Raw genomic sequence first — 24541 nt, forward strand, 5'->3', positions numbered from 1 at the left:
CTGTTCTGATCTAGGCTTCCTGATATCGTAAAAAGCACACAAAATTAGTCCCAAAACCCTTTTTTAAAATTTTAATGGCTGTGAATTCTTCATTCACAGAACGTGCTGAATCACCAAGAGTTTATAAATAGTTCAACAGAAGTCTGCCATAGTCCTTTGGATAAGGCTGGTAAACACCCACCTTTATTTTCTTTGACATGCTGCCAAACACCTAATTGGCAATTATCTTGGCAAGGCCACACGGAAACACAGTCAAAAATGGAGTTTCAAAGTACAAACCGACACTATCCACAACGTTGCTTCCTGTAAAGGCCCATATTCCGTTGCTCTTCCTTATGTCTTATGGGAAATTTGACACCCCTCTTCTAGGGTCTCAACACTTTTTTTTTGTATCGTAGTGGCCTCACCAGTGCAGTATAAAGTGGTACTATCTTGGGGATGCACAGATATAATCAAGCTAAAGAGAATAACTATAGGGAATTCTAGTTCTGAAGTAATTGGTTTATTACTAAGTCGTAATTTAGACTGGCATATTAAGATGACTTTGTTATGTATGCTATTTGGTCTGTCTTTATTATTTGATTTGAACTATGTGAGTTCAAAGGAAAGCTATGGAAATCTAAATAGCCTACAAAAAGTAGAGACATCACCCTGCCAAAAAAAATGCGTATAGTCAAGGCTATGGTTTCCCCAGTTGCAATGTATGGCTGTGAAAGTTGGACCATAAGGAAGGCCAAGTGCCAAAGAATTGAGGCCTTTGAACTCTGGTGCTGGAGAAGACTCCTGCGAGTCCATTGGACTGCAAGGCGATCCAACCAGTCAGTCCTAGAGGAGATCAACCCTGACTGCTCTTTAGAAGGCCAGATCCTGAAGATGAAACTCAAATACTTTGGCCATCTAATGAGAAGGAAAGACTCCCTGGAGAAGAGCCTAATGCTGGGAACAAATGAGGGCAAAAGAAGAAGGGGACAAAAGAGAATGAGGTGGCTGGATAGAGTCACTGAAGCAGTCAGCATGAGCTTAAATGGACTCCAGAGGATGGTAGAGGACAGGAAGGCCTGGAGGAACGTTGTCCATGTTTAATTATCCAAATACAAGCTCTAGTTTACATATATTTATTCAGCCGGAATGGAAGTATTACTTTGTTATAATATAAACATAAAATTTATTTAAATATTTAAAATATAATATGTATTACTGGTAGCAAAACAGAAGCATGCAAAGAATGTTATTTATATCTTATTTCCTAGGCCAAGTGTTTGAATTTGAATCTGCCAATTGCAGGTTTTTTTAAACTGTTTTTAAACTAGCATTTTTTCTATAGCCAGAACTATAGTTAAAGATAGTAAGAAATAATTTAATTATGTTTATTCATTATTTAAATTCTCTTTGAATTGTGCTCTAACGCTTTCACAGGAACTCTGGAGAGGGAAAAAAGATTGACATTAAATGAAAAACTATTATATAGTCACCATTACACAGACACACTTGCAGCCATTGTGAATGACTGCCCAGGCATGCCCATCTTTCACAAATGTGCCACAGAATGTGAAAAACACACAATGACAACAGAGCTTGATAAAGTCCTTTTAATGGAAAATGTAAAACCCCTTTCAACTTTTGATGTACAAAGCATGTTTAACACTTGCACTTTTAACAAATTAAAGCAAGCCAATGTTTTAAAAAAATACATTATTGAATGTATATATGTATATATTTACATAGCATATTAAGTTTTATATTTAGCTTTAAAAGTTCACATAAATTTTACCAAAATGAGACAAATTTTAAATAAATTACACATTTTTGAAAATGTTTAATTGTACACTGAATAGCTTCAATAAAATACTGAAGTGTCTGTAGCATATATTTCATATATTTTTATGATACAAAGTTTACAGTTATTTGGCAGTAATTTTCAGATCATGACATGACTGCTGTGCGGATTCAGCAATATTTCAATTGCAGGCAATAGCTGGTGTTTGTATCCTACTCTCACAGTTAACTGTCTCAATGCAGTGAAAAATATCCAAGTTATTTTAAACAAACTGTACAAATCACATTTACATTTGATCAACAATAGAGCATAGAATTCTGTAGTTTTTTTCCAAAAATAAATACATCTTAAACTTTTGACAGTTTGAAAAATTTATTTACACTATAATACATAATAGCTCAATGCTGTTTAGAGTTTCCCATTTCAAAAAAACTCAAGTTAAATTCAAAAGCACTGAAAGAGGAGCCTATTTTGTTGCAGTGTCAGTAGCAAGTAAATATAAGAAACATATTTTCTTGGCACTGATAGTTCGTGCAGCTTATATTAGTGAAGACACTCTTTATCGTAAAGAAAAATACGATCGGTTATTTTCTTCTGAGCCCAAGGAGGGAACCCATACATTTTAATTTTCTTCAATATCTTCAATTTCATGTTCATGAGTTTTCAAAGCTCTTACCATTTCCTTAACTGCATGACATAATATATTTTTTATCTGTAAGAAAATCAAGGAAGAAATGAATGTTTGAAAAAAGACAGTGAAGGGAAGAGATGGGCTGGTTCATATAAATTCCTCAACTGCTTCTGGACTTAACTGTGCTACTCTCAAAGAGAGAATAATATGTAAAACCATGACTTCGGCTCTCTCTCTCTATGGACTATTAGAGGTCAGGAAGGAGACAGTCCAGGACTGCCTCCCTAAAAACACAAGGGGAAGGATATGTATTTTCTAGATCAGGGGTGTCAAACTCAAGGTCCGGGCGCTGGATACAGCCTGCGGGGTACTTAGGTCTGGCCCATAGGGCCACCCTGGAAACAGCGAAGAACCGGCCTGCGGTACTTTTTCCAGTGAAAACGGGCTCCTGAGCTCATTTTTTGGCTGCCACAGCCTCCTGCAACCCTCTGCCAATGAAAACATATGTGGTGCTCCCGAGCTCAGTTTTCACTGGCAGAGGGTTGCAGGATGCCGTGGCAGCCGAAAACAGAGCTCGGGAGCCGGTTTTCACTGGCAGAGCACTCGGGCCATCTCAGGCGCCCCCGACAGGAGTGACGTCGAGCTGGCCATGCCCCCCCCCGGCCCCCCCCAAGGTCAAACACAATCCTGTTGCGGCCCTCAATGAAATTGTTTGACACCCCTGTTCTAGTTTAATTTAAATACAGTTAGTCCTTGACATACATCCATTCATTTAGTGACTGTTCGGTGGTATAATGGCACTGAAAAAAGTGACTTATGACCTGTTATCGCACTTAATAACCATTGCAGCAGTCATACGATCATAGTTTAGACGTTTGGCAACTGACTTGTATTTACCAAAGTTACAGCATCCTGTCATTTGCAACCTTCCCAGCCAGCTTCTGACAAGCAAAGTCAATGGGGAAGCCAGAATTGCTTAATACGTGAGTGATTCACTTAAACAACCATGGGAAAAAATGTTGTAATATCAACATGACTGCACTTAACTGTCCTGCTTAGCAGTGGAAATTCTGGTCCCAATTGTTAAGTCAGGACTACCTGTACAAGCAATATAGAGGTATGCCTGGTGTCATTTCAGATTCAGAGAGAGTATTAGAGAAGGGTAACATTTCACCAGAAACTGAATTATGCATTCATTTGTTACCTGCAGCTTATCATCATAGTTGATTTCTTCCTTTGAGAGCCTAAGTTCTTGTGTTAAATGAAAATATTGTGTAAGATGTTCTGGGGATACAAAGTCTTCTGTTACTTGAATACAGCTATGAAAATTTTGCACCTGAGCAAAAAAGAAAGAAGAAAAACAATCCAATTATAATTGGAAAGTTTATATAAATTGACTGAAAAGGAAATGTAACAGAACTTTCTGGCACAAAATTTACAGATAGATATTATGCCTCCATAAATCTGTTATATGCTGTAATTTATTTCTATTTTTATTTAAGCAAATAGCCTAACAAAGCTATTTCTTTGATCAACAAATTGTAATAAAATTTAACTAACAAACCCAAACAAAGCACCTTGCAATATAATAAAAAATAAGATTTTATTTAGCAGTATAATGATTGAAAGAAAGCCATATAGAAAATACATAGCAGTAAAGATGCCAGCTTTAAAAACAGCACAATTCGGACTGGCAGTGACGGATCGGAATTTCTATCTTTAAAGATGTATTTTTTAAAAAGGAATTGAAACTTTATTTTGTAATATAAAAACGAAAAGTGATCAGAGCCAGGCCAGATGGATGCACAGTGTCAGAGAACTTCCAACGTATGCCAAGGTGGCTCAGTGGTTAGAGTGCAGTACTGCAGGCTACTTCAGCTGACTGCTAGCAGTTCAAGTCTCACCAGGCTCAAGGTTGACTCAGCCTTCCACCCTTCGGAGGTGGGTAAAATGAGGACCCAGATTGTTGGGGGCAATAGGCTGATTCTGTAAACCGCTTAGAGAGGGCTGGAAAGCACTGGAAAGTGGTATATAAGTCTAAGTGCTAGTGCTATTTCTAGGCCCCCTTCTTTCTAGGCAGGCTACCTATCACCAGGGGCTAAATCTGGCGGGGAAAGATGGGGTCTTTTCTGAACTATCCCAACCTGCGGTGTGCCACTGATGACACTGTGATGTCATCTGGTATTCACAAGATTGACAGCTGCTCCCCAGAGATGGAACCAACAATTTCACCCTCCAGCAGACATCTGTAGGTTCTGGTAACCCCAAACACTTTTCCTTTCAGAGAGAAAAGGGGCTTCTTCCCCTTTAAAAGCCAGACTGAAGAAGGATGGAAAGAGTTGGGATTTAACCATTCTTTTCCATCACTAATTCTGAAATTTGCAGAAAGTAAAATTTGGCAAAATTAACTTGTCTGATTAGAGGAAAAAAACTACTATATTTATTTGGAAACCCTTTAAGGCAGGGGTGAAATGCTAACAGTTTGCTCCAGTTTGGGTGAACCGGTAGTTAACAAAAGCTATGATCCAACAATCACCTGTGCCGTGCGGTTTAGCTTTGTTAGAAAACAGGATTTCCTGCTTTCTAGCAAAGCTAAATCACACGGCACAGCTGATTGCCCCCCCTCTCGCTGTTCTACTTACCTTCCCAAGGCTCCTTTTGGTGCGTACGGTACACGTGCGTATTGTGCACACGCAGCATGCGCCAAAAGGAGGCTTGGGAAGGTAAGTAGAACAGCAGGGGGGGAATCAGCTGTGCCGCGCGGTTTAGCTTCACTAGAAAGCAGAAAATCCTGCTTTCTAGAAAAACTAAACCACGCGGCACAGGTGATCGTTGGATTGTAGCTTTTTTTAAACTATCGGTTCGACTGAACCGGTAGCTTTTTAAATGCACAGCGTGCATGCGCAACCAATGAACCAGTAGCAAACCGGTTCAGATTTCACCACTGCCTTTAAGAGATTTTGCTGAAAAAGGATAAAAATTAATTTGTGATTTATGGGTTTGAAGATTAAAAAGGGTAGTTTATGGAAAAGAACAAAATTATGATATAATCTTAGAGAGGGGGTAAAATATAAATGCATTTATAACAGTTTTCCTTTCAAATTAGAAGCTTGTCAGAACCACCACTTAATTTATCCTTAGCTCAGTGTTACACCAAAGAAGGCAAACAAGAAAATACTTTGCATTTTTTTAAAAGAACTTAAACCCCAATCTTTGAGGCAATAATTAATAATTTGGAATGATAATATTCCAAACAATCAGACCAAAACCTTATTGATCTTTGGCCAAGTCAGTGAAATCCAAGAACAGGATTTAGCATCATCAATATCAAAAACACTTATGAGTCTATGGAGATTCTCCGTCATCCAGGTCATGGTTGTCCCAAAGGTGCTTTTTCAGGAGGCAACTGGACTTTCTGGTTTTTTCTTTGAAAAAGCACTTTTGGGACAACCATGACCTGGATGACGGAGAATCTCCAGACTTTTAGCCATGCACTTTGGGATGAACACCCTTCAAGTGGTGTGGATGGATGGATCCACAATGGATTCGAATGGATTTCCCAAAAATTGCAGACTACAGGAACCATTTGCACACTCAGGTGACCCAGAGGACACAGCTAAATCTCCAAGTGCTTCAATGACCCTCTATAAGGATGCAGATGACCAGCTGTCTGCAAGAAATATAAATCTTTCCTTTCCCGACCATTTAGTCAGAGCTGAAGAAGGCTTCTTGGATGAGAAGTGAAACGTCTTCAAAAGAAAAAAACAAGAAAGTCCAGTTGCCTCCTGAAAAAGCACCTTTGGGACAATAGCACTTAGACTTATATACCACTTCGTAGTGCTTTACAGCCCTCCCTGAGCGGTTTACAGAGTCAGCCTATTTCCCCCAACAATCCAGCTCTTCATTTTACAGACCTCAGAAGGATGGAAGGCTGAGATAACCTTGAATCAGTGAGACTCGAACTGCCAAACTGCAGTCAGCTGGCAGTCAGCAAGTAGCCTGCAGTATTGCATTCTAAACACTGCGCCACCACAAAAAATAAACATTTCTGTTTATTTTCTCTTCATTACAATTTTTTTTTAAATTAAAATCACGTGTTACATATAGCTTTACCTGGTGCAGAGCTCCTGCTGGTAAAATCACAGCATCACCAAGAAACTGGATGAGAGTACAGGTTTTTACTCCATATTCTTCAAACAGTCTTTGCCGGAGTTTTTTGTTTACATACCAACTCTGATCACGTATTGGATCATGCTCTGGTAATACATCTAAACCTTGTTCCTTTGCAACCTGCAATACATTTGAAAAAAAAAAAAGAATGACCTGTGATGATTAAGGAATGAGTATAAATAAATACATATCAGTGACAATTCTCATTTCAAGATAAATTTACCTTCTTTTCTGCTGCTGCATTCATGTTTGTGCTATCAATTTGAAAGGGTTATTCTTTCTTTCTGTATATGCATGTTGTTGCACAAAAGACATGTGAAGGTGTGTATCTTCTGGCTTAGTTCTCCTCAAACCTCATTCTAGTGCTTATAGTATATTATTAGTATAGTATTATTATTATGTATGGTATGGTATGGAATGGTATAAGTATAGTATAGCATGGTATAGCATAGCGTTTATTGCAGGGGTGAAATCCAACAGGTTCTGGAGAACCAGTAGCGGAAATTTTGAGTAGTTTGGAGAACCGGCAAATACTACCTCTGGCTGGCACCAGAGTGGGGTGGGAATGGAGATTCTGCAGTATCCTTCCCCTACCATGCCCGCCAAGCCACACCACATCCACAGAACTGGTAGTAAAAAAATTTGAATTTCACCACTGCTTTATTGTCATTTTACATCATATATACAACGAAATTGGTTTAGACTCTCTGGTGCAATCCATAACAGAAAATACAGAACAACATAATAGCATAGAGAATAATCCTTATCCAATAATTGGGGAAAAAAGACTAGTCATACGTTTCCGTATATGCCTGGAGTGATTGTGATTGTGTTTAAGAGTCTGACAGCCCATGGGTAGAAGCTGTTTTTAAACCTGTTTGTCTGGCTGGCTATGCTTTGATGTTTTCTGCCCGATGATAGAAGCGAGAAGAGACACTGGCCAGGGTGTGAATCATCCTTAAGTATCTTCCTTACATTGCTGAAACAGCGAGACCTGGCGATGTCATCTAGTGATATTAGAGGGCAACTGATGGTTTCTTGTGCCAAATTGATCACTCTGTAGTGCCTTCCTGTCTGCAGCTGTTAGACCAGCATACCATACTGTTATACGGTATGTAGGGACACTTTCTATCGTAGACCGATAGAAAGAAGTCTTCATCCCCTGTTCCATCTGATTTTTCCGCAGGACTGTAATGAAGTCTCTGTTGAGCCTTACTAACCAGCAGGGATGTGTTGTTTTTCCAGGTGAGATCTTAACTAATGAGCACTCCCAAGAATTTAAAAGAGGAAACCCTCTTCACACAGCCCCATTCGATATACAGTGGGGCAGGTCCCTGTCTATGCTTCCGGAAATCCAGCACCATCTCCTTTGTCTTGCTAGTATTTAGATGTAAGTTGTTTTTTGAACACCTTCTGGACTTCTTCCCTGTATGCTGATTTGGCCCCAGCATTGTTTTGTTGTCTTCAAACTTTATTATGGTGTTAGATGGATTTGAAGATATGCAGCCCTATGTATACAGCGCGTACAGGAGCCCTGAGGGGAGCCTGTGCTGAGCTTCAGGGTGGAAGATGTCAGAGACCCAACCCTTACTGTTTGTGGATGGTCCGTCAGGAAGTCTTTGACACAGTCACAAATGAGGGGAGGGAAATTCATAGTGTATGTGTAAATTAGTAATTGAGAGAAGAATTAATGTCCTAGTATACTGACTCAAGCACTGAGTCAGATGGCACTCCTGACACATCAATTTTAGAACTCATTATTATTATTATTTTTTATTATTATTTATTTGATTTTTATACCGCCCTTCTCCCGAAGGACTCAGGGCGGTGTACAGGCAAAGTAAAAACAGGCAATACAATATACAATTTAAAATGCAAATTAAAAAACTTATTTTATAATTAGCCTAAAAATTTAAAATATATAATAAACTAAAACCCCATTTAAAATTATTAATAGAAAATTTAAAATCAATAAAATTTAAGCCAGCCCTGCACGAATGAAAAGATGTGTCTTCAGTTCGCGACGGAAGGTCCGAAGGTCAGGTATTTGGCGTAAACCCGGGGGAAGCTCGTTCCAGAGTGTGGGAGCCCCCACAGAGAAGGCCCTTCCCCTGGGGGCCGCTAGCCGACATTGCTTGGCGGACGGCACCCTGAGAAGTCCCTCTCTGTGAGAGCGTACGGGTCGGTGGGAGGCATGCGGTAACAGCAGGCGGTCCCGTAAGTACCCAGGCCCTAAGCCATGGAGCGCTTTAAAGGTCGTAACCAAAACCTTAAAGTGCACTCGAAAGGCCACAGGTAGCCAGTGCAGTCTGCGCAGGAGCGGTGTTACGTGGGAGCTACGTGTAGTTTCCTCTATCACCCGCGCAGCTGCATTCTGGACTAACTGAAGCCTCCGAGTGCACCTCAAGGGGAGCCCCATGTAGAGAGCATTACAATAATCCAAGCGAGAGGTAACGAGCGCATGAGTGACTGTGCACAAGGCATCCCGATCAAGGAAGGGGCGCAACTGCCGAACCAGGCGAACCTGGTGGAAGGCCCTCCTGGAGACGGCCGTCAAATGATCTTCAAACGACAGCCATTCATCCAGGAGGACACCTAAGTTGCGCACCCTATCCTTTGGGGCCAGTAACTCGCCTCCAACAGTCAGCCGCGGCTGCAGCTGACTGAATCGGGGTGCCGGCATCCACAGCCACTCCGTCTTGGAGGGATTAAGCTTGAGCCTGTTTCTCCCCATCCAGACCCGTACGGCTTCCAAACACCGGGACAGCACTTCAACAACTTCATTGGGGTGGCCCGGGGTGGAAAAGTACAGCTGGGTGTCATCAGCGTACAGCTGGTATCTCACCCCGAAGCCACTGATGATCTCACCCAACGGCTTCATATAGATGTTGAACAGAAGGGGCGAGAGAATCGACCCCTGCGGCACCCCACAAGTGAGGCACCTCGCGGTCGACCTCTGCCCCCGTCAACACCGTCTGCGACCGGTCGGAGAGATAGGAGGAGAACCACCGATACACGGTGCCTCCCACTCCCAATCCCCCCAACCGGCGCAGCAAGATACCATGGTCGATGGTATCAAAAGCCGCTGAGAGGTCTAATAGGACCAGGGCAGAGGAGTAACCCCTGTCCCTGGCCCTCCAGAGATCATCCACCAATGCGACCAAAGCTGTCTCCGTGCTGTATCCGGGTCGGAAGCCGGACTGGAACGGGTCTAGATAGACAGCTTCATCCAGGTATTGGGGTAGCTGTCGCGCCACTGCACTCTCTACAACCTTCGCAACGAAGCGAAGGTTGGAGACTGGACGATAATTACCCAAAATAGCTGGGTCCAGGGAGGGCTTCTTGAGGAGGGGTCTCACCACCGCCTCTTTCAAGGCGGCAGGGAAAACCCCTTCCAACAGAGAAGCGTTGATAATCCTCTGGAGCCAGCCTCGTGTCACCTCCTGAGTGGCCAGTACCAGCCAGGAAGGACACGGGTCCAGTAAACATGTCGTGGCGTGAAGCCTCCCCAACAACCTGTCCACGTCCTCAGGAGCCACAGGGTCAAACTCATCCCAAACTGGCTCAACAAGACGTGTCTCCTCTCCCTCGCTTGGATCATCCCAATTTGGATCATAAAAGTACTTCTGTGTTACATCTTCTTCTCCCCTGTAAAAATTGGATTGGATTGCATAGGCAAAAGCTTGCTTCCCTACTCTGTGCGTGGTAAACTTCACTATCAATTAAATCAGTGGCCCCCAACCTTTTGGGCATTAGGGTATTAGGTTCCGTGGTTTTTCTGCAGACTGGGGGGAGGGCATGGTTTTGCATGCTGCCTGCATCCCGCTGATGAAGCTTTGCTTGTTTGCACAGCCTGGTTGCTGGCATGCTGAGGATCAGTGCCAGTCCACATACTGGGGGTTGGGGACCCCTTAATTAAGTAACATATAATAATAAAAAACATAAAATAATAAAAAACAAATAGTTGTAAGTTGAGGACTACCCTCACATGTGTAATAATCATATTTATAGGATGTATTTCACATTATGTTTTGTTTGTTTTGAATTTATATCCCGCCCTTCTCCGAAGACTCAGGGCGGCTTACACTGTGTTAAGCAATAGTCTTCATCCATTTGTATATTATATACAAAGTCAACTTTTATTGCTCCCAACAATCTGGGTCCTCATTTTACCTACCTTATAAAGGATGGAAGGCTGAGTCAACCTTGGGCCTGGTGGGACTCGAACCTGCAGTAATTGTAATTGCAGGCAGCTGTGTTAATAACAGACTGCATTAGCCTGTTGAGCCATAAGAGGCCCTTATGGAATCAATAATACCGATTGCTTCATCTACTACTGTCTAAAAATTGGGCGCACACATTATAATTATTTCTGAAACAAAGACTATTTAGTTCTAATATAAAGTATAAATGAATCAAACTAACCTTTTGCAGAAACTCCTTTATTTTGTCGGCATCCTTGTTGGCATAAATATGCCACAAGGCACCTGGCAATTCACTTGAATCCTTCAATCTTTTTCTTAGCAGATCGTCCAAATCTTCTTCTTCAAACTTTTTTAATACCCCTGTGGATTGACAAACAGAGTCACTTTCTACAGAGGGAAGTTTTGATATATGGCTAATACTATATTACAATCCTTCCTTCTGCTGAATTTAACCAAAAGACGTTGGAGGGCATCAAAATCTTGTTTGATTAAAAATTATAAAGCAACATTTAAAGCACAGATTGAAGTATTTCATGAAGGGAAAATTTTTCAGTGACTTTTAACTTCAGATTTTGCTAACTTGTCCACATGAGCCTTTCTTAGGATTCAAACTATTATTATAAAAACATATTTAAAATGGAGTAATGTCATGCCAACTAGAATTTTAAGAATAGTATGCTGGGCCAATTTATGCTAAATTTACAAATTCTACTACACACATTAATATGGTATCATGTACACATTCAGATGTTATTTTTACCTGATTTTGAAGGGACTCCATTCCCCTTTGCTATACCAACACTGACAAGGATGTTGACAATGTCAGATACCTCAATATGAAGATTTGTAGTTCCTACATCATGGTCTTTTGCAGCAGCTACACCTTTTGCAAAAATAAAGTATAAATATATCAAAGCACATTCTTAACCTGGTTTTTATTTTTCATCTACAATAAAAGATCAAAAAATTGCAACACACTATGTGTCAAATACATCTGTCACATAAAATGTAGATATAAATAAAAAGTTTAAAATAATTTTATAAATAATAGATATAATAGTGGCGATCATCAAGATCAGTACAATAATTAAGTCATACGGTTGATGAAAGTTCCTTTAGGGTCTTCATATTTTCTAAGACAGATATAATGTTTTTTTTAATGAATTTTTTCCCCCCACAAGTCAAATATATTCAATATGAAAACCTCAATACACCAAAATGAAGGTTATTTACCGTATGCGCTGCATAATCTAGGTCCCAAATCTGGGCGCACAAAAAATCCTGGCAAGTACGAAGCCAAATTAAGTTTTCCCTCCGGGTTACAATATTCAGGCAGCGGTAAACTTTTTAATAAGTCTTCATACCTGAAAAAAATAAAGATGGAAGCGACAAAAATATTTAAGAGGAGTACTTCAGAGAAAGACAATTGCTGTGAGGTGCCCAGAGTTGTTGGATTCGAGGTGGGCAGCAAATAAATTTCATAAAGTAAATATGTTGTGACTCGTCCTCCCTCCTCTCCTCAGCCGGGCCCCTCCTGTCTCCAACCGGGCCTGTTATCAGACTCCGAGTCTGATAATGAAGATGAAGCCTGTCATGCCTCCAGCCCCTGGCCCTGGCCCCATGCCTGAGAGGATGCCAGGAGTGAACAAACAAACCCAATAAACCTCACTCATACGGCGTGTGTTCCTTTGGCTCAGCCGTCAGAGGAAGCCAGCCAGGTGCTGGAATTAGTGACAGCAGATCCGGCAGAAGACAATTCGAAGTGGGAGGACCCTCGCTTCCGGAGATCTGAGAGGCGACGCCAGCAGAAGGAGGGGTGGGGTAGGCCTGGATAAATGCTGAGTCATGGAGCCACATGGTCCTTTATATAGCCACAGCCTATATAAAGGACCTGCTTTTGGCATTCCACCCTTGAGTCAAGCAAAGTCTTATCGAGTTTGCTGATACTGGACTCTATCACTGAAGTCACAACTTGGACTCCTGCCTGCCCTGATAAACCTCGAAGGAACTTGGCAAGCTGCAGAGGCTTCGTTGCCAAGTTGGTCACGGACTTCCTTGGTCAGAGTGGGGGATGGGACACGACAAAATAAGTAAGTAAGCAAATAAATAAATAAATACCTTGCAGGCATCATGGTCTTGAAATCGTCCCCTGAAGGCACGTCCTTCAGCTTCAGTATAATGGTTTCTCCATTTTTACTTTTTTGCCGCTCTGAAAATACATAGGTAAGTGGATGGGGTGAGTTATGAAAATACTTGCAATATTGGATGGTATTTAACTGTATTGTGTTCTGGAATTTCTCAAACTCCTCCTGTCTCTCACACTTCCCTCTTTTCTTACCCTCTTTCAAAGGGTTCTGCTCTAACCTCTGAAATCAACTGAGAATTGCAGGCGAAAAAATAAAATGGCCACTCCTGAGATGAGGGAGCAAACTGACTCATAGAATAGTGGTCCCCAACCTTTGCGGCTTGGAGGCCCAGCGGAGGTGGGTGGTGGGAGGAAGCGGGTCATGTGAGGCTGGCGCGCAAACAAAAGTGCACACAGCTCGACTGCATGTGTGTGCCAGCCTGCCTTCGCACGGCCCAGTTTCGAATAGGCTATGGCCCGGTAGTGAGCAACTGTTTAGGGTTTGAGGACCCCTGTCACAGACCTTAATTACATATACAAAATGAAACACTTAATTCTTCTAAAACAAAATGCAGCTAATATTAATAACAGTCCAAAATTTTATTTATAACTAGTATTTTAAAACTGTGGAAATGCCCGTGTTGTTTTCTTTCATATTTAAATTATGATGCATCATAATTTGTGCAAATATTTCCAGAAATTTCCATATATTATAATTAGTAAAATTTGTGTATATTTGACAAGAGCTCCTGCAACAGGAATCTCAATTTCTTTCCTGGCAGCTCTTGTATTTTTGAAGAATCAGAGGACTGCAGCCTAAAAATGTACAAGTAACTTTTTAGAAAAATGCATATTCAAAAAGATAACATTGCAAAACTATTAATAAGGCTATTTCTGTATTTGCATTATTAATGAATCCAACATATTATTTACATAACCTTGTGTTTTAAATTTAATTAATTTAAAGGATAAATTGTTATGTTTTCGTATCATATTTATATCTATTTTCAATTATATTACATATGCACACAAACATATTTGCATATAATTATTCGAAGGTATGAACAAAACATACTTGAAATTTCTTCAAAACCATCCCAGAATTCCTTGACATTGCCACTTGCAGTAATGCTATCTTTGCAATTCAGAAGATCAGCTTTGAGATCACCAAAATCTGAACTAATGAAATCTGCCTTCCACAAGCTGGCATTCATTTTTTTGTGGATTCCGGAGACTAATACAAACTGGAAAGCATAATATAAAAACATCAATAAGTGGTAGTATTTGTTTAAAAATTGTGGTATATACACAGGTATTCCTTGACTTACGACCATTCAAAGTTACAACTGCTGCACTCCCCCAGTGATCATGGGGGTCACATTTCAGGCACTTGGAGACTAGCTTCCAGGTGTGACTGGTTGCAGCATCCTATGGTTCATAACTGCAACTTTTGACCTTTTTTAGCCCATTTTGACCAATGCATATTGACATTGAGCTGTTTACCTTTACTCCAAGATATTTTTTCTCTTTTAATGACTGCTAGCTGTGATCCCACTACTTTGTATGAGTAGTTAATAAATGTAATTATTAGTAACATTAAATTTAACAAGTAAATACATTTCATTAATTTTGTCTGGTATGAACCTATTTACTAAAAAAAATCCTCATATGGAGCCAAAATACAATAGAATAGAATAGAATAGAATAGAATAGAATTTTTCTATTGGCCATGTGTGATTGGACACACAAGAAATTTGTCTTGGTGCATATGCTCGCAGTGTACATAAAAGAAAAGATACCTTCATCAAGAATTTTAAGGTACAACATTTAATGATAGTCATAGGCTACAAATAAGCAATCAGGATACAAACAATATCAATATAAATCAAAATACTAACTGAATCTATTAGGGGCATATATGTGGTGGATGCAAAAGATTATTGTACATATTTTTTTGTTATAGAGGTAAATTCGCATAATAAATTAACTGTAGTCATTTAAAGTAAGTATCCACGTTTGGCAGGACAGATCTGAATTTAACTTCAAGATTTGAATTATTTTTGTACTGAATGCTATCTTTGGGGATATTAGAATGTTGTTACCTATACAGCTGGTAAATATTTTCAATCAGTCTCTCTCTTTACTACCTACTGAGTTATTCTACTCATTAATTAGAGCTGAAGTATCTAGAAGCTACATCCTGATCAGAAAATACTAGACTGACATATTTAGAACAACTGCTTTCTCCATTCAGTCTAGCATATTTTTAGGGATTGGAGACTAATCCATCAAGTAATGGAATTTTTGGCTAAATTTGGCTGTAGGATAGCTCCCACCGGCAAATTTATTTAATAGCCTTATAAAGTTTTTAAAAACTTCAATAAATGTTATTTAAAAGAAAGAAAAAAATGATGCCTTGTCAGCTACTTTTTAAAAAGAACACTTCAATATATACCTTTCCTTGTTTCCAACACTCTTTGAAGAGTTTCCAGTTGTTGCTGTTTTCATGATCGCTGAGCCACAAAACATGCTTATTACAAATCCATGAATGTGGAATATGATTGAATAATCGGTTATCATCTGAAATGCTTTTTCTGTTGTTCTTTGTCTCTTCCTTCATTTCAGATTTTACATTTATCTTTGATGTTCTATTTGGTGGTATCTTGTTTTCTACAACTGAAGCAATTATGTCATCAAGAATGTTTGGCATAGTCCTTCCACTTTTGCTACTCTATTGGAAAAATAAAATGAGGACTTAAGCAGTCTTTAGTTTTTTCTTTACCAATCTAAAAAAAAAATATTATGCTAATCACACCGAATGTTTAACTGTAATATAGTACTATTTTTTTATTAAATTGTTCATCACTTAATGTGCCCAAATACTTCTGATTGTTATATAACTACTGAACCATTTCAGTAGTAAATTAACCACATATTCATAATACAAACATGAATCTTTAGAATTTTGTTTTACGTCTGAATACTAACAAAATTAGTATATACAAGCTGCTTTCCCAGGGAAATCTGGGAAAAGAAAACAACACAGCTCAATAAATTTAAATAATCTCTTGGATGTGCTATTTTTTGAATTGTAGACCTCTGTTGCTGTTCGACCAAATGTTTTAATTTAGATAAGTATTTCAAGAAGAGGTTATTATAAATACCAAAAGTACTGTACTTTTGATCTTGTTTCTCTACTACTCACATTCATCTACAGACATCTAAACTATGAAATAGGTCCTCTCTATCCGAATACATCTAGAACACAGCATTTTGACAACACACTCACTGCAGTTCCTGTTGAATAAACTGGAGCAAAAGCAATGCCAGCATCTGTGGAGCCTAGGCGCAATTTGCCAGCTGTCGTAGTCAGCAGGTCTCGTAATGTTGAGCCCTGCTCATTATTTTGAGACAAAGGAGTTGACACCTTGAAATTAAGAGATTCTGAGTTGTCTTGCTCTTGTTCCTCCTTTGTATGCTTTCCAAGGGGATAATCTTTGTTTTCTAAAATCAAGATATATATATATATAGAGAGAGAGACAGGGAACAGGTTACATAATTATGCAATGGTAAGAAACAGGTTTACTAGTAGATTGTATTTTATAATGAAGTGCATGACACAATACTACTGCTTTAGTCACATAACATCAGAGATTGAATTAAAAGCTTCAAAATGCATTCAATACTATTTAATTTGCATCATAAAGAGCAGAAATATTAAAACTTCTTTTACATACGACATCAATACAAAACGCTAAAAAAGCCCACAATTTTACATGTTATGCAGAATGGAAGCCACTACCAATGAGCCACATATCTTATTCAAATTTAAAAGACAATAGCTTTCTCCTATATGGAGTGGGGGGGAGGGGAACCCCAGTACCAGATGTGTCTCCTGGATTTTTCAACATATATTGTTATCACTGGCCATAATAGCCTTCTGGGGCATCTGGAAGGATTGGTTTGTTTTTTTTAAATAGTGGTTCTGTTTCTTCACATTGTGTCATATGCAGAAGTGATGGTGGGTTACAGTTGCTGCATTGATTCCAACTTGTCCCTCATGCTGTTCAGAATATATATGAAATTACCATATTTTTCAGAGTATAAGATGCACCTTTTCCCCCCAAAAAAGAGGGTGAAAATCTGGCTGCGTCTTATACTCCAAATGTAGCCCCGCCCAGGTTCTCAAATGGAGGTTCAGAGGCTGAAAAAAGCATCAGAAATGGAGCTTCAGAAAAAAAGCCTCAAACGGAGCTTCAGAAAAGAAGCTCCCAAATAGTGTTTCAGAGGCTTTTTTCCTGAAGCTCTGTTTCAGAGGCAGAAAAAAGTTTTTTTCTGAAACAGAGTTTCAGAGTCAGAAAAAAAAAGGGAAAAAAAAAAGGAAAAAAAAAAAAAAAGCAAGGCACGGAGCTCACAACCAAGGAACCTGTTGCTAAAATTCACCTCTGGGAACAGCTGATTGGGGGTATTCCGGGAGGCTGATCCACCTGCCAATCAGCTTTTTTCTTATTTTCCTCCCCAAAAACTAAGATGCATACTCTAGTGCGTCTTATACTCCGAAAAATACGGTACTTGGAAGACTGCAAATGGCCATCCTGTGACCATGGGACCTGCAACCCTTATAAGTGCAAGCTGATTGCCAGAAGTTCCTGAAGTGTAATCACGTGACCATGGATGCATTGTGATGGTTGGAATTTCAAGAACTGCTCATAAATATAATTTGTTCAGCACATTACATCTTCAAATAATTGCTAGGCAAGAGGCCAGTAAGTGAAGACTACATGTATACAATTGATACTGGATAGTATACTGTAAACTATATTACATTGTATGTTATACTGTACTACTACACCACATAGTGTAGTACTACTGTACTACTACACCACATACTATACTTAGTCTTTAATAAATATATATCCTTTTGCCAAGGTTTAATTAACTTTAGTGTTAATTGTTCATTCATATATTTTAACTACTACAATCTGCTTTTCTTTCATAAACTTTGTTAGTAATTTTGAACATTCGACACAATAGAAAGATGGGGCATCTATCAATTGGCTGAATTCCAGGTTGTCAAATAAAGATATGTTGCTTTCTAATTAACTTATGTTATTATTTACCTTTTTTTTCTTCTCTAGCCTTTTGCTCTGCTAGATCTGCCAACCAATGCAGTGGGGATTGTGACTCGGGAGGATTTAACTTGCTCTCCGAACTTATGTCACTTCCTGGGCTTGCGTTGCCATTTGCTTCAGGTTTTTGAGATGGCTTTTGTTGTTGTAACTCAGGTATGCACAGAGAAATTTTATTACTGTGGTTAAGGACATTCTGTAAAATCTGTAAGCATAATAATTTCGTCAAAGTTTGCACTTTTTAAAAAAGGTGATTACTTTTATGCTATTAATACAAATGAAGAGATGATAAACAAAACCTGTCTAAAATGTATTATACTGTACTATTTGACAACAATGTGTACATAATTATGCCACACAATATGAAAATATTAGTATTTCACTTGACCATTATATTATGGCCTTACCTGAGATACTCCATTCACTGGGGGAAACCTGCCAATTTGTACATTCTGTTTGCTGCCACACTGACAATAGGGTTTAATTTCATGTTTCTCTCTAAGAATATGTAATGCTTCAACAAGTTCCGTTAAAACTATAAGATATAGAAAAAAATAATTGTTAGATACAGTAGTCTCAATCTTTATGTATATATGCGTATACATTTATGTATGTATATATACTGCATGTGTCCATATGTATGTGTACATAGTCTTGAGCTAATAATCTGATGTTATATGTACCTTCAAACAATAAAGAAAATAAAGTTGAAAGTTTCCAAAACAGTTTTACCTTTAGTCATATTTGTTTAAAGAGTTATGTTATGTTAACATAACCATGTCACAGATTAACAGGATATGAGTCTCAATGGTTTCTAGTATGTAATCAGATATCACATTTGAATAACCTGAACAATAGGTCATGTGCAGGTGCCTTCAGGGAGAAAGATTTAAAAGGGCAGATTATATGAAATGACCAAAAACAATTGTACTGCTAGTCCATGCTTTTGTTGTATTTATTTTCTTAGATCTAGTTTTTGACAACAAAAGAAGCAGCTGTCCATTTTACACAGCAAAAGTAATTGCTATTAGTATCAAATGCTTATGTAAATAAATAAAAATATAATAAATGACGTTAAATGCATTAACATGGCATTAAACTAACCATCAGAAAATCAAAGCCAGGCAGCATATAAACAAAAATAGTTACAAGTAATATTACCTTAAATATTTGATTTACATCCCAGAAGATCAGAATTATAAAATAATTATCTTTACATATGTGTAAAGAATGTTGGCTATTTGTGGTGCTCTGAATTTGGTTGTTTTCTTGCATCCTCAGTTGGAGGGAGAGCCAGGTTTGCTGGCATGGGAAGCTTATTACATAGACAGAGAGCAAATACCATTTTCTATTTCGCTAATTGGTTGTGAAATCTTCCAATAGGATTCCATAACCAATTGCACCGATTCAGAAGGTGACCTGAGGGAACAGATAAATTCCCAAGTGGGCTCAACAGCTCTCAGAGAAAGTGCTAAGGACCAGATGACTGCAAAGAAATACAATCCTTCCATCCCCCTCCCACCATCCTATCAGAACCTATCCTTCCATCCCCCTTCACCACCCGGTCTCAACTGTCAGTACCCATCCTTCCATCTCCCCACCATCAGAATCGTTGAAGCTTCTTGGATGAGAAGCGAAAACTAAACAGTCCAGTGGCCTTTCAAAAAAGCACCTTTGAGACAACAATGATCTTGATGAGAATCTCCACAGACGTCAAGAGGGGAAAGATCTAGCCCACAGGCTTTGCTTTGTAGTGTCCCTCAGGTCTTGGTGTTATTCCCATTCTTAATTTAACATCTGGATGAAACTGTTGGGTGAGGCAACAGTATTACAACTGTATTCCTGTCTGACTGGAGGTTTTGCCTCTCTAGGAGTCTCTGGAGGCTGGGGACAGCAAAAAATGACACTTCCTGTCCAACCGGAAGTTGGTTTCTGGCCTCCGGGGTGGGGGCTGGGGAAGGCAGTTTTGGCCCTCCCCAGACTCATAGAGAAGCTCTGGAGCCAGGTGAGAGAGTAAAACAGGCCTACTGGGCCATGGCGTGCCAGGAGCAGTAGGGTGGGGTTGCGCGTGCATGCACAGGGGCGGGGCACATAGAATTATGGGTGTGGGCATGCACACACGCTCCCCCTGCCTGGCACACGATGGCAAAAAGGTCAGTCATCACTGCATTAGATTAACAGAGTTGGAAGGGACCTTGTAGGTCATCTATTTCCAACCCCCCGCCCAAGCTGGAGACCCTACACCATTTCTGACAAATGGCAGTCCAATCTCTTCTTGAAAGCCTCCAGTGATGAATTTGCTATATAAATTCTGAGCGATACATAAACAAAAAACTACTTCAGTAACTCTCTATATTGAGTTTTACCAACATAAGGAAACAAAGCGCATTCCCTTGTGATCTTACCTGATCCAGGAATAATTTGAGTTGGCATTAAATGTTTATGATCATGAGGTTGTCCTTTCACACATTTCATCCATGCATACAGTTCTTTATCTGTGAAAATTAAAAAAAAAATCCTGAAGTAAATGAAATTTGCTTACCAGGAGAAAAAGTGGAATCACATAAATGGGAATTCTAGTATGCATGTGAATAGAGATGAATGAAAAGGTGAAACAAGCAACTCTGAAATGTTTAAATATACCTTTACAAAAGGTCACTGACCTCTAGAACTCTTCCTTTCCTTAGCCTTATAGCAATCTAGACAGACCACAAATCCACATTTTTGGCAGACCCAGTGGATATTAAACAGGGTGGCCTCACAGGCATCGCACATTTCGCGGACTCCTCTGACTGCTCTCTTCCAAGCAATTTTGGCTGAAATACAGAGAAAACATAGTACTGAAATTTCCAGATAAACAACTGTAAACTAAAACAAGAAATGAAAATGTAGCCAAGAAAACCAATCATTATTTCCTTTTAAGCAATTTTTTAAAAAAGCCTCTGGCAACTGTAATCAATTTTTGAAGTGTCATAGCATGTAATTGTTATCTAAGACATTCTTATTTGAAACTCTGTCTACAATATTGCTGTGTATCAAAGATTATGTCTAGATTTTACAATATCTTTTTTTCCAGAATAAAATGAAAATTTATGAAAACAAAGTAAAGTATTATTTTAAAAATGAGGAAGTAGACCCTGTTAGGATAAATTGTGGGCTTTGGTTTCACAATAGCAAAAATATGACTATTCCTTCTTACAGAACGGGTGGGTTTTAAATGAAGCCAGATATAAAGCTGTCTTTATTTTAGGGGAAATCTTCTTTTTCACCCGCATAAACTCAACAGGGGAGGCAGATCAGTTCACACAAAAGATTTCCTATACGGTTTATGGTAATTGCTATAATTATTCTGAACAAAATAAAGCTATTTTCTTGCAAAACAGGTTTCAATCAAAAGGTGAATATTTAAATGAAGACTTTGGCTCACTAACTCATAGTTTATGCACCAAAATATGTAAGGAAGGTATTAAAATGTTTTATGTATGTTTTATTACATTCTTGATTGCCATATTATTTTTGTTATTTTAAAAGGTAAGATTATTGTATCACAAACACAGGAATGCTCTGAGCCTCTGGTGGCTCAGCAGACTAAGTCTGTCTGTTATTAACACAGCTGCTTGCAATTACTGCAGGTTCAAGTCCCACCAGGCCCAAGGTTGACTCAGCCTTCCATCCTTTATAAAGGGAGGTAAAATGAGGACCCAGATTGTTGGGGGCAATAAAAGTTGACTTTGTATATAATATACAAATGGATGAAGACTATTGCTTAACACTGTGTAAGCCGCCCTGAGTCTTCGAAGAAGGGCAGGATATAAATTCAAATAAAATAAAAATAAAAATGCTACATTATTGCCTTTTCTGTAGTATCAGGTAATATTGATTTTGTTTTCTTGCTCTAGGTTTTTAGGCTTCTATGACTTAATTATGACTAAATTATATATATAATTTAAGAGAGCCGTGGTGGCACAGTGGTTAGAATGCAGTATTGCAGATTAATTCTGCTGACTGCTAGCAGTTCGATTCTCACCGGTTCAAGGTTGCCTCAGCCTTCCATCCTCCTGAGGTTGGTAAAATGAGGACCCAGATTGTTGTGGGCAATATATTGACTTTTGTAAACCACTTAGAGAGGACTGTAAAGCACTGTGAAGCGGTATATAAATCTAAGTGCTACTGCTATTTCTATAAACTGATCTTTTTTAAAAATGCATTTGTCCCTCCATCTACTCATCCATATTTGTGAGTATTCTAAGGTACTTTGTTTTGTAATTCAATTCCCTTCAGATATATACTTAAGAGGAAAACACAACTCTCCATAACAGATTTTTGTGACAATTAGGAGGAAAAGAGAGAAGGTGTTCTATCAGTGTGAAATAAAACCATACAGCTCCATAAATGTTCATAACTTTTTTTGGTAAAAGACAAAACTTTTTAATATGAGAATATGGATTAGTTAAATTGCACAAACATGTATTGCAAGATTTGACTCAGTATTTACTTACATCGACATATTGCACTTCCCAGTACAGTAAAGAGAAAGACATAAAGTCTGGGATAGCTGAAAGCATATTAAGATATGAAAAGTGCTATCCCATCGCATAATAAAAACTGAATAACCTTACCATCCTTTTTGATCCAGGACATTGCTGTTTTCTCAGATGTCACTAACTGACAAAATTTGTCACCTATATGTTCTAAGATGTATTTGCAAGTTTCTAAGTCCATTTCATCATCGTCGTAACTTTCATGTGTCCATAAATTCATAGCTTCATCATCATACTGATCGGGAGAAGAAAAGCCATCAATCCGAACCACTCCATTTTTGCTAAAAGAAAGCCTAAGAAACAAAATAAAGTTATTCAGAAGCCAGCAAAGCAACAAACACTTTAATTCTATTAAGATACTAGATAAACGGATATCAGAGATATTTCCTTACAAGATTCCTCAATGCTTTCCAACAATGGCAGAGCTTTAAATCCAGGGAGATATTCAGAGAAATTTTAACTGCATAGCACAGTCAAACATCAGGGGTTGTTTAAGCTGATCAAAAGAAATGCTTTATGGTGTTTTCTACTATGTCATAAAATGGATACATTCTGCAAGTTAACTGATTTGAGGTACATCTTGGTTCAAAAATGGTTGTCCAATGATGCACCATTAAGGTTATGGGAATGAGGGTTTTAGTAGTACATAGATTGAGTGTCAGTTATAAACATCCAATATTCTACGTAATATTATAAACATCCAATATTCTACGTAAAGGAAAAGACAATATAACAATATGAGGTTATATTACATGCTTTATTAAAACAAATAAAGGGTTTGCTAATAGAAACTTAAGGGCAAGAAGTTTGAATAATCTGCAGATTTTCAGCATTTAAATTTAACAACTTAATTCTCAAAAAGTTGAAAGAAACTATTGAAAAGCTTGGCTTTCAATGTTTTTTTCTATATTAGTATGAAATAAGTTTTCCAAACCCTTGGGATACAAATCTGTCATTCTGCTTTATGTCCTTTTACAAATAATGGCAACCACTCCAAAGACAGGTTAGACAAGCAATATGGTATATTAGTTAAAGTACTGGATTAAGAGAAGGGAAACCCAGGATTTAGTTCTCCTTTAGGCAAGGAAGGCAGCCAGACTAGGTTCAGTCACTCCTTCTCACCCAAAACTAGGATGGCTTTGAGAATTCTGAAAAATGGAACCTCCTGATGCAACAATGCATTCACAGCTTTGCCATACAATCTGAAGTGACTACGGTACACAGTGAGCCCACACCTGTGTGACAAACACAACAACATCTGTGCGGAGAAAGGGGCAACAGTTGGTGAGGTGCTTGGAAGCTGAATCTTAAGAAAGCCTAAAAGAATTAGCTGTCCTTAGCTTAAAGAAGGTTAAGCGATCTTCCAGTACTTGAGGGCTGTCATAGGGAACAGGGTGTGGATTTAGTCTCCAAATCATCCAAGGGTTAAAAAAAAACCAAAACTCACTAGGGGCTAGAAGTTTTGGAAGTTCAAATTCAAGATGAGGAATTTCCTGACCATGAGAACTATTAAGGTTTTAACATTGAAGTAGTATTTTCAAACCTAAAAAAACCTCTCCTACAAAATAGACCAAAAGTTAACTATCCTGTTCAACTCCATGAACAATTTAGCTTCTTCTTCCTTTTTCTCTCTCCACTTTTTTTGGGAGGGGGTGGTACCTTGTCTTTTAAATTATGAGCAAGGACAATCATGCTTATGTAATACAACTTCAGTTGAAGAACAGGATAGCAATGATTATTAAAACAAGCAACAATTCAAAGATGGACGATTCTTAATTTTAAACAGCTTTTAAGATTGTGAATATTCTTATAAGGATATAAGCCTGTGATGGTGAACCTATCGCACACGTGCCAGAAGTGGCACGCAGAGCCCTCTCTGCTGGCACATGCGCTGTCACCCCAGGTCAGATCTGTGTGGCCTTTCTTTCGTGAGCTTCTGTTTCCCTGCAAACGACGAAACAGA

At 38.7% G+C, this 24541-nt stretch overlaps 1 protein-coding gene across 4 annotated transcripts in view; it reads right to left on the bottom strand.

Annotated features, from left to right (window-relative positions):
- Positions 1-1574: 1574 nt before the first annotated feature.
- JMJD1C (jumonji domain containing 1C) overlaps positions 1575-24541 on the bottom strand; it is a 133091-nt gene continuing 110124 nt past the window's right edge. For all 4 annotated transcript variants that reach the window (XM_058188954.1, XM_058188951.1, XM_058188952.1 and 1 more), the window contains 15 exons: positions 22657-22871; positions 20701-20853; positions 20443-20532; positions 18445-18572; positions 18029-18242; positions 16198-16412; positions 15364-15639; positions 13984-14152; positions 12902-12992; positions 12017-12147; positions 11544-11666; positions 11004-11143; positions 6522-6698; positions 3613-3744; positions 1575-2489 (listed from right to left, as the gene is read on the bottom strand). In XM_058188954.1, the coding sequence (XP_058044937.1) occupies positions 2400-2489; positions 3613-3744; positions 6522-6698; positions 11004-11143; positions 11544-11666; positions 12017-12147; positions 12902-12992; positions 13984-14152; positions 15364-15639; positions 16198-16412; positions 18029-18242; positions 18445-18572; positions 20443-20532; positions 20701-20853; positions 22657-22871 (2344 nt within the window). In that variant the 3' untranslated portion in view covers positions 1575-2399. The remainder of the gene's footprint in view (positions 2490-3612; positions 3745-6521; positions 6699-11003; positions 11144-11543; positions 11667-12016; positions 12148-12901; positions 12993-13983; positions 14153-15363; positions 15640-16197; positions 16413-18028; positions 18243-18444; positions 18573-20442; positions 20533-20700; positions 20854-22656; positions 22872-24541) is intronic.

Source organism: Ahaetulla prasina, chromosome 6 (genome assembly GCF_028640845.1).
Source record: "Ahaetulla prasina isolate Xishuangbanna chromosome 6, ASM2864084v1, whole genome shotgun sequence".
Lineage (NCBI taxonomy): Eukaryota > Metazoa > Chordata > Lepidosauria > Squamata > Colubridae > Ahaetulla > Ahaetulla prasina.